Source organism: Piliocolobus tephrosceles, chromosome 21 (assembly GCF_002776525.5).
Source record: "Piliocolobus tephrosceles isolate RC106 chromosome 21, ASM277652v3, whole genome shotgun sequence".
Taxonomy (NCBI): Eukaryota; Metazoa; Chordata; class Mammalia; order Primates; family Cercopithecidae; genus Piliocolobus; species Piliocolobus tephrosceles.
In genome coordinates, this window is record NC_045454.1 from 47,476,605 (window position 1) to 47,487,009 (window position 10,405).

Consider the following 10,405-nt stretch of genomic DNA (forward strand, 5'->3'; position numbering starts at 1 on the left):
GGCAGGCGCCTGTAGTCCCAGCTACTCTGGAGGCTGAGGCAGGAGAATGGCGTAAACCCAGGAGGCTGAGCTTGCAGTGAGCTGAGATCCGGCCACTGCACTCCAGCCTGGGTGACAGAGTGAGACTCTGTCTCAAAAAAAAAAAAAAAAAAAAGAACAAGGTAGATGATGGGGAATGGAGAATGTCAGTGGAAGATGGAAGATGGTACCCTTGGATGGTGGAGAGTGAATTGTTCGTGATGGATGGTGGGAAATGGCACCATTGAGTTGTGAAGGATGGAAGATGGCAGAGAATGGTGTGGTTGGATGGCACCACTGGGTGGGAGGAAGAGACTGGAAAGAGGAATGGTTGAGTAGTGGGGAATGAAGACAGTCAGTGGAAGATCCCATCATTGAATGGTTAAGGATGAGTTACCAAGACGGGATGGTGGTGGATGATGGAAGATGATGGTGTTGGGTGGAACTGTTGGATGGCAGAAGGTAATGAGTTACCAGGGGTGGATGGTGGAAAACAGCACCATTGGATGGCAAAGGATGAATGATAATGGCAGTAGGTTGTAGAAGATAGTGTTGGATGATTTTGGGTGGTGAAATATGAGTTACCAGTGGTGGATGGTAGAAGATGGTGTTGGATGGAACTGTTGTGTAACAGAAGATGAGTTACCAGCAGTGGGTGGTAGAAATGGCACTATTATCGGATGGTGGAAGATGGTGTTGGGTGGTGGAGGATGAAAGATGATGCCACTATTGGGTTGTAGAAGATGAGTCATCAGTGATGAGCTATGGACAGTGATGGAGCGGAGTTGTGCTGTAGGGCCCTGAAATGGCACAGAGTGGAAGAAGACAGAGGATCATGGTGAATAGGCGCTGGGAAGGGCAGAGCTGGGTGCACTATTGGATGGTGAAGGATGGAGGATGGAGGTGCTGGATGTCACACAGGATGTGGTGGGTTTGGGAAATGTGGGGAGAGGAACAGCTGGGTAGCGAGGAGTGGTGAGGATGAGGTTGGGGCATCTCTTGTGGAAAGCAGTACCATTGGATTGTGAAGGACGGAAAGTTATCAAGGTGAACAAATGGCGGAGAGTGTACAAAATGGGGGTGAAGGCCAGGCATGGTGGCTCATGCCTGTAATCACAGCTAATCGGGAGGCTCAGGCAGGAGGATCACTTGAACCCTGGAGGCGGAGGTTGCAGTGAGCCAAGATCGCGCCATTGCACTCCAGCCTGGGTGACAAGAGCGAAACTGCATCTCAAAAAAAAAAAAAAAAAATGGAGGTGAGGATAAGGAGGATGGAGAAAAATCCCCATGGCGGCTGCTGACACTGACAACAAGATTGGGCTCTCTGCACTCCAGGATGGCCAGTCCCGGACCGTCCGGCAGTTCCAGTTCACAGACTGGCCGGAACAGGGTGTGCCAAAGTCGGGGGAGGGTTTCATCGACTTCATCGGCCAGGTGCATAAGACCAAGGAGCAGTTTGGTCAGGACGGCCCCATCTCTGTCCACTGCAGGTGAGCTCCCTCGAGTGCCCCCGCTTTTGGCCCTGCTGGGGAAACCGAGGCCTGGTAGGGACAGCCCCAAGCTTAGGCTGTCCCGTCTGGGCTGTTAAAGAATCCTCGGGGAGGCCGGGCGCGGTGGCTCAAGCCTGTAATCCCAGCACTTTGGGAGGCCGAGACGGGTAGATCACGAGGTCAGGAGATCGAGACCATCCTGGCTAACCCAGTGAAACCCCGTCTCTACTAAAAAATACAAAAAAACTAGCCGGGTGAGGTAGCGGGCGCCTGTAGTCCCAGCTACTGGTGAGGCTGAGGCAGGAGAATGGCGTTAACCTGGGAGACGGAGCTTGCAGTGAGCCAAGATCCGGCCACTGCACTCCAGCCTGGACAACAGAGTGAGACTCCGTCTCAAAAAAAAAAAAAAAAAAAAAAAAGAGTCCTCGGGGAATCAGGTTGTCAGATCAGGGCTCTCCAGCACCTGCCCCTGAATGGTTGTGCTCACTTGACTTCCCCCAGTGCCGGCGTGGGCAGGACAGGCGTCTTCATCACGCTTAGCATCGTGCTGGAGCGGATGCGGTACGAAGGCGTGGTGGACATCTTTCAGACGGTGAAGATGCTACGAACCCAGCGGCCGGCCATGGTGCAGACGGAGGTAAAGACGGGACAGGGAGGGGAGGCAGCCTGGCCTCACACCCCGACTGCCCTAAGCCCCAGTTTCCTTCTCTGTGAGATGAGTACAGCCACCTGGGACTCTCTGGGTCATTGTGGGTAGACGGTCCACAGACCCCTCCCGCGCCAGAAGGGGACCAGTAACCCTCTTAACACCACAGTCGGCTGAAGGTCAGAGCCGAGAAGCAGCCCTTGGAGTGGGCAGAGATGGGCTCATTGCAGTCCCCAAGTCACAGCAAGTCTGTGGCTCAGCCTGGACCCTGCCATGAACCACTGATCCTCAAGTCCAACCAATGTACAGATGAGGAAACTGAGGCCCAGACTCCTAGCTCCAAGGGGAATGTTCCAGTGGAGGGGGTTCTGAGCAGCAGCTATGTCTTAAAAGATGAGTAGGGGGGACCGGGCGTGGCAGCTCACACCTGTAATCCCAGCACTTTGGGAGGCCGAGGTGGGAGGATCGCTTGAGCCCATCCTGGGCAACACAGCAAGACCCCATCTCTACAAAAAAAAAAGAAATGAGGCTGGGTGTGGTGACTCACACCTGTAATCCCAACACTTTGGGAGACCAAGGCAGGCGGATCACCTGAGGTCAGGGGTTCGAGACCAGCCTAGCCAACGTGGCGAAACCCTGTCTCTACTAAAAATACAAAAATTAGCTGGGTGTGGTGGTGGGCACCTGTAATCCCAGCCACTCAGGAGGCTCAGGCAGAATCGCTCGAACCCAGGAGGTGGAGGTTGCAGTGAGCCGAGATGGCGCCACTGCACTCCAGCCCGGGTGACACAGTGAGACTGTCTCAAATGAATAAAAATGAAAAGCTGAATAGGGCCTCCAGGCAGACAGGGGAGGAGAGGGCCTTCCAGGTGAAGAACGTAGCTATGTTAGGCCAGAGGTGTGGCATTGCTCACTTCATTGTGGGAGTGCTATGGGGGCCAAAGAGACCTTCTGCAAGAGACCTGCACTGGGCTGAGGAGCTTGGCCTGCTCCTGAGGGCGATAGGGAGCCCTGGGAGGCATTAGAGCAGGGGAGGTACTAACAGTTCACCTCTGCTTCCCCAGGATGAGTACCAGTTCTGTTACCAGGCGGCACTGGAGTACCTCGGAAGCTTTGACCACTATGCAACCTAAAGCCATGGTCCCCCCTGGCCTGACACCACCGGCCCCGGATGCCTCCGCCCTTCCTGGGTGGACCTCCTGAGGCCTGGAGCCCCAGTGGGCAGGGCAGGAGGCGGCAGCAGCTGCGTTTCTGCACTGTTTCCGGGGACCATCAGCCCCTCAGGCCCCCCACTGGCCCCGGCCGCCCCAGCGACCTCCCTGGCACCGGCCGCCGCCTTCGAATACTTGGCACATTCCTCCTTTCCTTCCAATTCCAAAACCAGATTCCGGGGTGGGGGGCGGGGGGAACGGTGAGCAAATAGGAGTGCTCCCCACAATCGGAGGAGGGCGGGGCACAGACCATGGACAGACCCCTCGTCCTCCCCAGCGGTGGTGGGAGGACCCGGGGGCTCCTCCCCGCCCTGCAGCCTGGGGACGCTGGGCTGGGACCAGAATCCAGCTTTTCTTTTAAAACTCTCAGTGTAACTGTATCCCGTGACATTTCGTTTTTTTTTTTAAATAGTGTATTTTTTTTTCCATTTTTTTAAAAGAGAAACAAACAAAAGACTTGCCAGTCAACAACTTTCAAAGAGAACAACTTTGGCTTGTTCATACTCTGTTCAAAGACAGTCTATTTTTTCACTGTAGAAAGCGTCCTTGTGTGATTGATAGTTACGTTCGCAAACGTGCACACCGGGCCCACGGCTGTACCTTGGCTTGCTTTTTTTTTTCTTTTTCTTATTTTTTCTACCATCAGAAAGTTGTTTTGCCCACAGAAGAATGGGATGCCCTTTTTTCTTTTTTGGCTTTTTTTCCCCCCCTTTTTGTTTCATTTTTATAAATTAAATTTTCAGACATATCAAATACAGTTCTGAGGGTAGGGTCATGGGGGAACTCGGACCCAGCAGCGTTGGGTTCAAACCCACGGGGTACGGTTGAGGGAGACGCTGCTGTAAAAGACAGGACAGTGTCTCCCCCAACCCCGCCCCGAGAGCCTGAGCTGTCTCCCCGTCTCCCGCCCCCAAGGAGACGGAGAGGATCCTGCTTCTTCGGGAACGGGGGCTGTATGACTGCTGCCCCACATCAGGGATCCTTTCCCCCCTGGGACTATGGGGCAGTTTGGGAGCAAAACCAGAAGGACGGGACCCCCTCTACCCACCCTGAGCAAGCGAGTTGTTTCTCTTTGTACAAGGGCAGATCTACGGTTACTTTCGACACTGTTTATTCCAGCGGAAGCAGCGGGCGGTTTTCCCACCCCCATGTATGTAGATATATCGACTTTGTATTAAAGGAAGATCGTCTGACCCCGGCCCATTGTGGAGTCTTTGTGGCACCCCTGCCTGTCCAGTCTCATCCCCCGGGGTGGAGGTCGGTGGGGGCCTGGAGAGCTGATCTCATTTCCTTGTGTGAACAGAGGAGTAGTTGTTGGAAACCACACACTGCTGAGGCGGGCTTATCACAAGGTCAGGGGTTCGAGACCAGCCTGGCCAAGATGGTGAAACCCCGTCTCTACTACATATACAAAAATTAGCTGGGCGCAGTGGTGGGGACCTGTAATCCCAGCTACTCAGGAGGCTGAGGCAGGAGAATCACTTGAACCTGAGAGTTGGAGGTTGCAGTGAGCTGAGATCATGCCATCGCACTTCAGCCTGGGTGACAGAGCAAGACTCCGTCTCAAAAAAAAAAAAAAGAATTTGACCACACACCGATGCAGTGGCCAGGCCAAGATTTGAACCCAAGCCCTGGTCCTGTAGGGGCTGCCTTGTGTTCGCATTCCAATAAGTGACCATGATTGAGAATTCACCATGGGCCAGTCACTCTGAGACAGAAGTTATCAGCCCCTTGGCCAGGCACAGTGGCTCACACCTGTAATCCCAGCACCAAAGGGAGGCCAAGTCAGATGGATCACCTGAGATCGGGAGTTCAAGACCAGCCTGGCCGACATGGTGAAACCCTGTCTCTACTAAAAACACAAAAATTAGCTGGGTGTGGTGACACATTCCTGCAATCCCAGCTACTCGGGAGGCTGGGGCAGGAGAATCGCTTGAACCCGAGAGGCGGAGGTTGCAGTGAGCCGAAATCGCATCATTGCACTCCAGCCTGGGTACCAGCATGAGACTCTTATCTCAAAAAAAAAAAAAAAAAGTGTTAACTCCATTTACGTATTAGGAAACGGGGACTCAGGGAGGGGCACACAATGAGTTTGAGGTGAAGCTGGAACTCATATGCAATCCCATCTCACCCGTAGCCCTGAACAGCACACCATGCTGCCTTCTCAAAGCATCCTGAGGAGGAACTGAGTCCGTGGAGGGAAGCAACAGGTTGGGCACACTCTTCCTTCTCCACCCTCTAGGCCACTCAGTGAGTGGACCCATGCACTGAGCCAGAGTCACATCCCTGGTGATGGAGGGTGAGCCGTTTTGTGTCTAATACCCTTGCCTGTGTCACTTCTTGCTCTGGCATAAAAGCCACGGATGGGAGCCAGAGATAGGATGAAAGAGCCTCCGATGATCTCAGAGAAGTTCCAGGAATCAGAAAGGGTGATCTTAGTGAGACCAGGGACCCAGCTCAGGGAAAAATAGAACTATGCCTCTTAGAAACCAACAGATCAAGGCCGGGCGCGGTGGCTCATGCCTGCAATCCCAGCACTTTGGGAGGCCAAGGCAGGTGGATCACGAGGTCAGGAGATCAAGACCATCCTGGCTAACATGGTGAAACCCCGTCTCTACTAAAAATGCAAAAAAAATTAGCCGGGCATGCCAGGCACGGTGGCTCACGCCTGTAATCCCAGCACTTTGGGAGGCTGAGGCAGGTGGATCACCTGAGGTTGGGAGTTCAAGACCAGCCTGACCAACATGGAGAAACCCTGTCTCTACTAAAAATTCAAAATTAGCCAGGGTGACGGCGCATGCCTGTAATCTCAGCTCCTCGGGAGGCTGACGCAGGAGAATTGCTTGAACCCAGGAGGCGGAGGTTGCAGTGAGCCAAGATCGTGCCATTACACTCCAGCCCAGGCAAAAAGAGCGAAACTCTGTCTCAAAAAAAAAAAAAAAAAAAAAAAAAAAAAAAAAAAAAAAAAATTTAGCCAGGCGTGGTGGCGGCTGCCTGTAGTCCCAGCTACTCAGGAGGCTGAGGCAGGAGAATGGCGTGAGCCCAGGAGGCGGAGCTTGCAGCGAGCTGAGATCACGCCACTGCACTCCAGCCTGGGTGACAGAGCCAGACTCCATCTCAAAAAAAAAAAAAAAAAGATGGGAAGAACCATGTATTATAAGAACTACATTTCATAGCCTCTGAGTTCTGAATTTAAGTAGTAGGGAGGAACCTCTTCTTAGTGACAAACTATGGGACAAAAGGGACAGAAACTTTTTTTGTTTTTTTGAGATGGAATTTTGTTCTGTTTGCCTAGGCTGGAGTGCAATGGTGCGATCTCAGCTCACTGAAACCTCCACCTCCCGGGTTCAAGCGATTCTCCTGCCTCAGCCTCCCAAGTAGCTGGGACTACAGGCACTGTGCCACCACACCTGGCTACTTTTTGTATTTTTAGTAGAGATGGGGTTTCGCCGTGTTGGCCAGGCTAGTCTTGAGCTTCTGACCTCCAGTAATCCACCCGCCTTGGCCTCCCAAAGTGCTGGGATTATAGGTGTGAGCCACCGAGGCAGACCTGGAAAAGTTTTTCTAACCCAAGCCTGGTCCTACCTGAGTCATCTACAACTTTACCAACAGGCTATCCTGCCCAGAGAGCTCCTACTCAATCCTCATGGTCCAGAACTAAAAGCCCTTCTTAGAAGTCATTTCTTACTTTGCTTTTCTGGGCTGCCTGAGCCTCCTGTCCATCCTTCTAGCCAAACACCAAGCCCACTGAGGCTAAAGTGTCTCGATAGGATCTTGCCCTCCTTACTGGGAACTGGACAAAGAAAATCTTTAGGGAACGTCAATGTGTGTGTGACCTTCAGCCCTTGAAGTGCTCGTGGCTATGGTAGAGGTATGTGATAGCAGACTTCCCGGAATAAGAGGCCCCTAAGAAATTTCCTCAACCCACAGACATGACCATCAAGACTGAGCCTCTCCAGGTGCCTTGGTCCTGCCACAGTTACCATAACATCCGCCCCCATTTTTCTGAGCACTTACTGTATACTTGGCTCATGCAGTTTCATTTAATTCTTGTCCCAATGCACCATTGGACTGATGAGAAAATCGTGGCTCAGCCAGGTGCAGTGACTCATGCCTGTAACCCAGCACTTTGGGAGGCCAAGGCAGGCGGACCACCTGAGGTCAGGAGTTCTAGCCAGCCTAGCCAATGTTGTAAAACCCCATCTCTACTAAAAATAGAAAAATGAGCCAGGCGTGGTGATACGTGCCTGTGATCCCAGCTACTCAGGAGGTTGAGGCAGGAGAATCACTTGAACCCGGGAGGTGGAGGTTGCAGTGAGCTGAGATTGCACCACTGCACTCCAGCCTGGGTGATAGAGCAAGATTCTGTCAAAAAAAAAAAAAAGAAAAGAAAACAAAACAAAACAAAAAGAAGAAAATTAAGGCTCAAAAAGAGGTCAGGTGTCATCTAAGATCAAAAAGATGGTAAGTGATAGAGCCTGTACTTGGGACCAACGTCTGCCTATCTCCTTTGGCCTCAGCAAGGGGGATGGTCAAGGCATCTCTAAGCTCTGCCTGATTAAAAGTCAACACTGGCCACACTTGGGCACAGTGGCTCACGCCTATAATCCCAAAACTTTAGGAAGCTGAGGCAGGCAGATCACTTGAAAGGTCAGGAGTTTGAGACCAACCTGGCCAATATGGTAAAACCCTGTCTCTGCTAAAAATATGAACATTAGCCAGGTGTAGTGGTGAGCACCTGTGATCCCAGCTACTCAGGAGGCTGAGGCAGGAGAATCGCTTAAACCCAGGAGGTGGAGGTTGCAGTGAGCCAAGATAATGCCACTATACTCCAGCCTGGGCGACAGAGCAAAACTCTGTCTCAAAACAAACAAAAAACATTAGCCACATATGATAGTCCCAGGCTAGGAGACAGAGATCCTGGAACAAAGCCCCATCCCCACCTCAACGACATGTCAGAGGCCAAAGCCGCCTATTTCTCTGAAATGTACAAATGCCCTCAGTAAATACATACCCTGCCCTTCACAATATGGTTTGAAATGTTTAAAGCAAAACACACAAAGGAGAAACCGACATCATCACAGTTATGCTACAGGATGTGAAAACTAAAAGATGAAGCAAAATTATAAGGATCTCGAGGAGACTAATAACACCCAACTTGATCACATACCTCTTCGCAGGACTTTGTACCCAACAAAAACAGGCATTTTGTCCAAGCACTTGAAGTCATCACAAAAACAGACTATGTATGAGAACACGAACGGAGGCCCAACACTCAGCCCTCACTCAGCCGTAATGCAATCAGATTATAAATCAATAATGACCTATGGCTTCTCAAATCCACAGTATTGGAAATACTAACATTAGTTAAAGATATGTCAAAAGGTAAATTACAATATATGTAGAACTGAGACCTGGAACAGTGGCTCACGCCTGTAATCCCAGCATTTTGGGAGGCCGAGGCAGGCGGATCACTTGAGGTCAGGAGTTCAAGACCAGACTGGCCAACATGGTGAAACCCCGTCTCTATTAAAAATACAAAATTAGCCAGGTGTGGTAGCAGATGCCTGTAGTCCCAGCTACTCCGGAGGCTGAGGCACAAGAATTGCTTCAACCTGGGAGGTGGAGGTTGCAGTGAGGCGAGATTATGCCACTGCACTCCAGCTGGGCAACAAAGCGAGACTCTGTCACAAAGCAAACAAACAAAATACATAGAACTGAATGACAAGACCACTCTGCAAATTAAAACCTGTGGGATACAACGAAAGATGCACTCAGACAGGTGGGCGCAGTGGCTCAAGCCTGTAATCCTAGCACTTTGGGAGGCCAAGGAAGGTGGATCGCCTGAGGTCAGGAGTTCAAGACCAGCCTGACCAAGATGATAAAACCCTGCCTTTACTAAAAAATAAAAAATACAAAAATTAGCCAAGCGTGGTGGCAGCCGCCTGTAGTTCCAGCTACTCAGGAGACTAAGGCAAGAGAATTGCTTGAATCCGGAAGGCAGAGGTTGCGTGAGCCAAGATTGCCCTACTACACTCCAGCCTGGGCGACAGAGAGACTCCATCTTAAAAAAGATACACTCAGAGGTAAATGTAGTCTTGAAGTCTTAAGTATGACAGCACTTTTTTTTCTTTTTTTGCCATTTATGGGATGCTAAAAATAGACAAGCAGTCAAAGAGGTGCTCAGAGGGAAATTCATAGCCTCATATGAATTTATGAAGGAAATAACTGAAAATAAACTAAACTTTCAACTCAAGCATCTACCAAAAGAACAAATAAACTCAAGGAAAATCAAGAGAAAATATTATGAAAATCAGAAATTCATGAAATGAGAAGCGACAGCAGCACCACCACCAACAAATAATAACATTAAAATCTGAAGCTGGGTACAGTGGGTGATGCCTGCAATCCCAGCACTTTGGGAGGCCAAGACAGAAGGATGACTTGAACCCAGTAGTTCAAGAACAGCCTGGGCAACCAAGGGAGACCTCCGACTCTACAAAGTAAAGAAATTAGCCAGGTGTGGTGGCACATCCCCATGATCCCAACTACATGGGGGGCTGAGGTGGGAGGATCACTTAAGCCCAGGAGGTTGAGGCTGTACTGAGCTGTGATGGCACCACTGCATTCCAGCCAGGGTGACAGAGACCCCATCTCAGGAAACACCCATAAAAAAGCAGACCTCTGGCAGGAAGACAGAGGCACAAAGGAAAAAACATTAGGGATGTCATTAGGGATGACAGGCTCAATCACTCTTACCAAGGAGATACGTCATTTATCTATTTATTGAGACAGGGTCTTGCTCTGTTGCCCAGGCTGGAATGCAGTGATATGATCATGGCTCACTGCAACCTTCACATCCCAGGCTCAAGCCATCCTCCCACCTCAGCCTCCCAAGTACCTGGGCCTACAGACGTGCACCACCACGCTTGGCTAATTTTTGTGTTTTTGGTAGAGACGGTGTTTTGCAATGTTGCCCAGGCTTGTCTCGAGCTCCTTGACTCAAGCAATTTGCCCAACTTTGCTCCCCAAAGTACTGG

General features: G+C 50.9%; 1 protein-coding gene across 9 annotated transcripts in view; it reads left to right on the top strand.

The window, feature by feature from the left end:
* The window catches only part of PTPRS (protein tyrosine phosphatase receptor type S), a 142,710-nt gene extending 138,145 nt beyond the window's left edge, over window positions 1-4,565 (top strand). For 7 of the 9 annotated variants that reach the window (XM_023185665.1, XM_031934837.1, XM_023185663.1 and 4 more), the window contains 3 exons: window positions 1,354-1,508; window positions 2,010-2,145; window positions 3,219-4,565. In XM_023185665.1, the coding sequence (XP_023041433.1) occupies window positions 1,354-1,508; window positions 2,010-2,145; window positions 3,219-3,287 (360 nt within the window). In that variant the 3' untranslated portion in view covers window positions 3,288-4,565. The remainder of the gene's footprint in view (window positions 1-1,353; window positions 1,509-2,009; window positions 2,146-3,218) is intronic. The other 2 variants (XM_023185666.2, XM_023185670.2) reach the window with 1 other exon arrangement.
* Window positions 4,566-10,405: the final 5,840 nt, after the last annotated feature.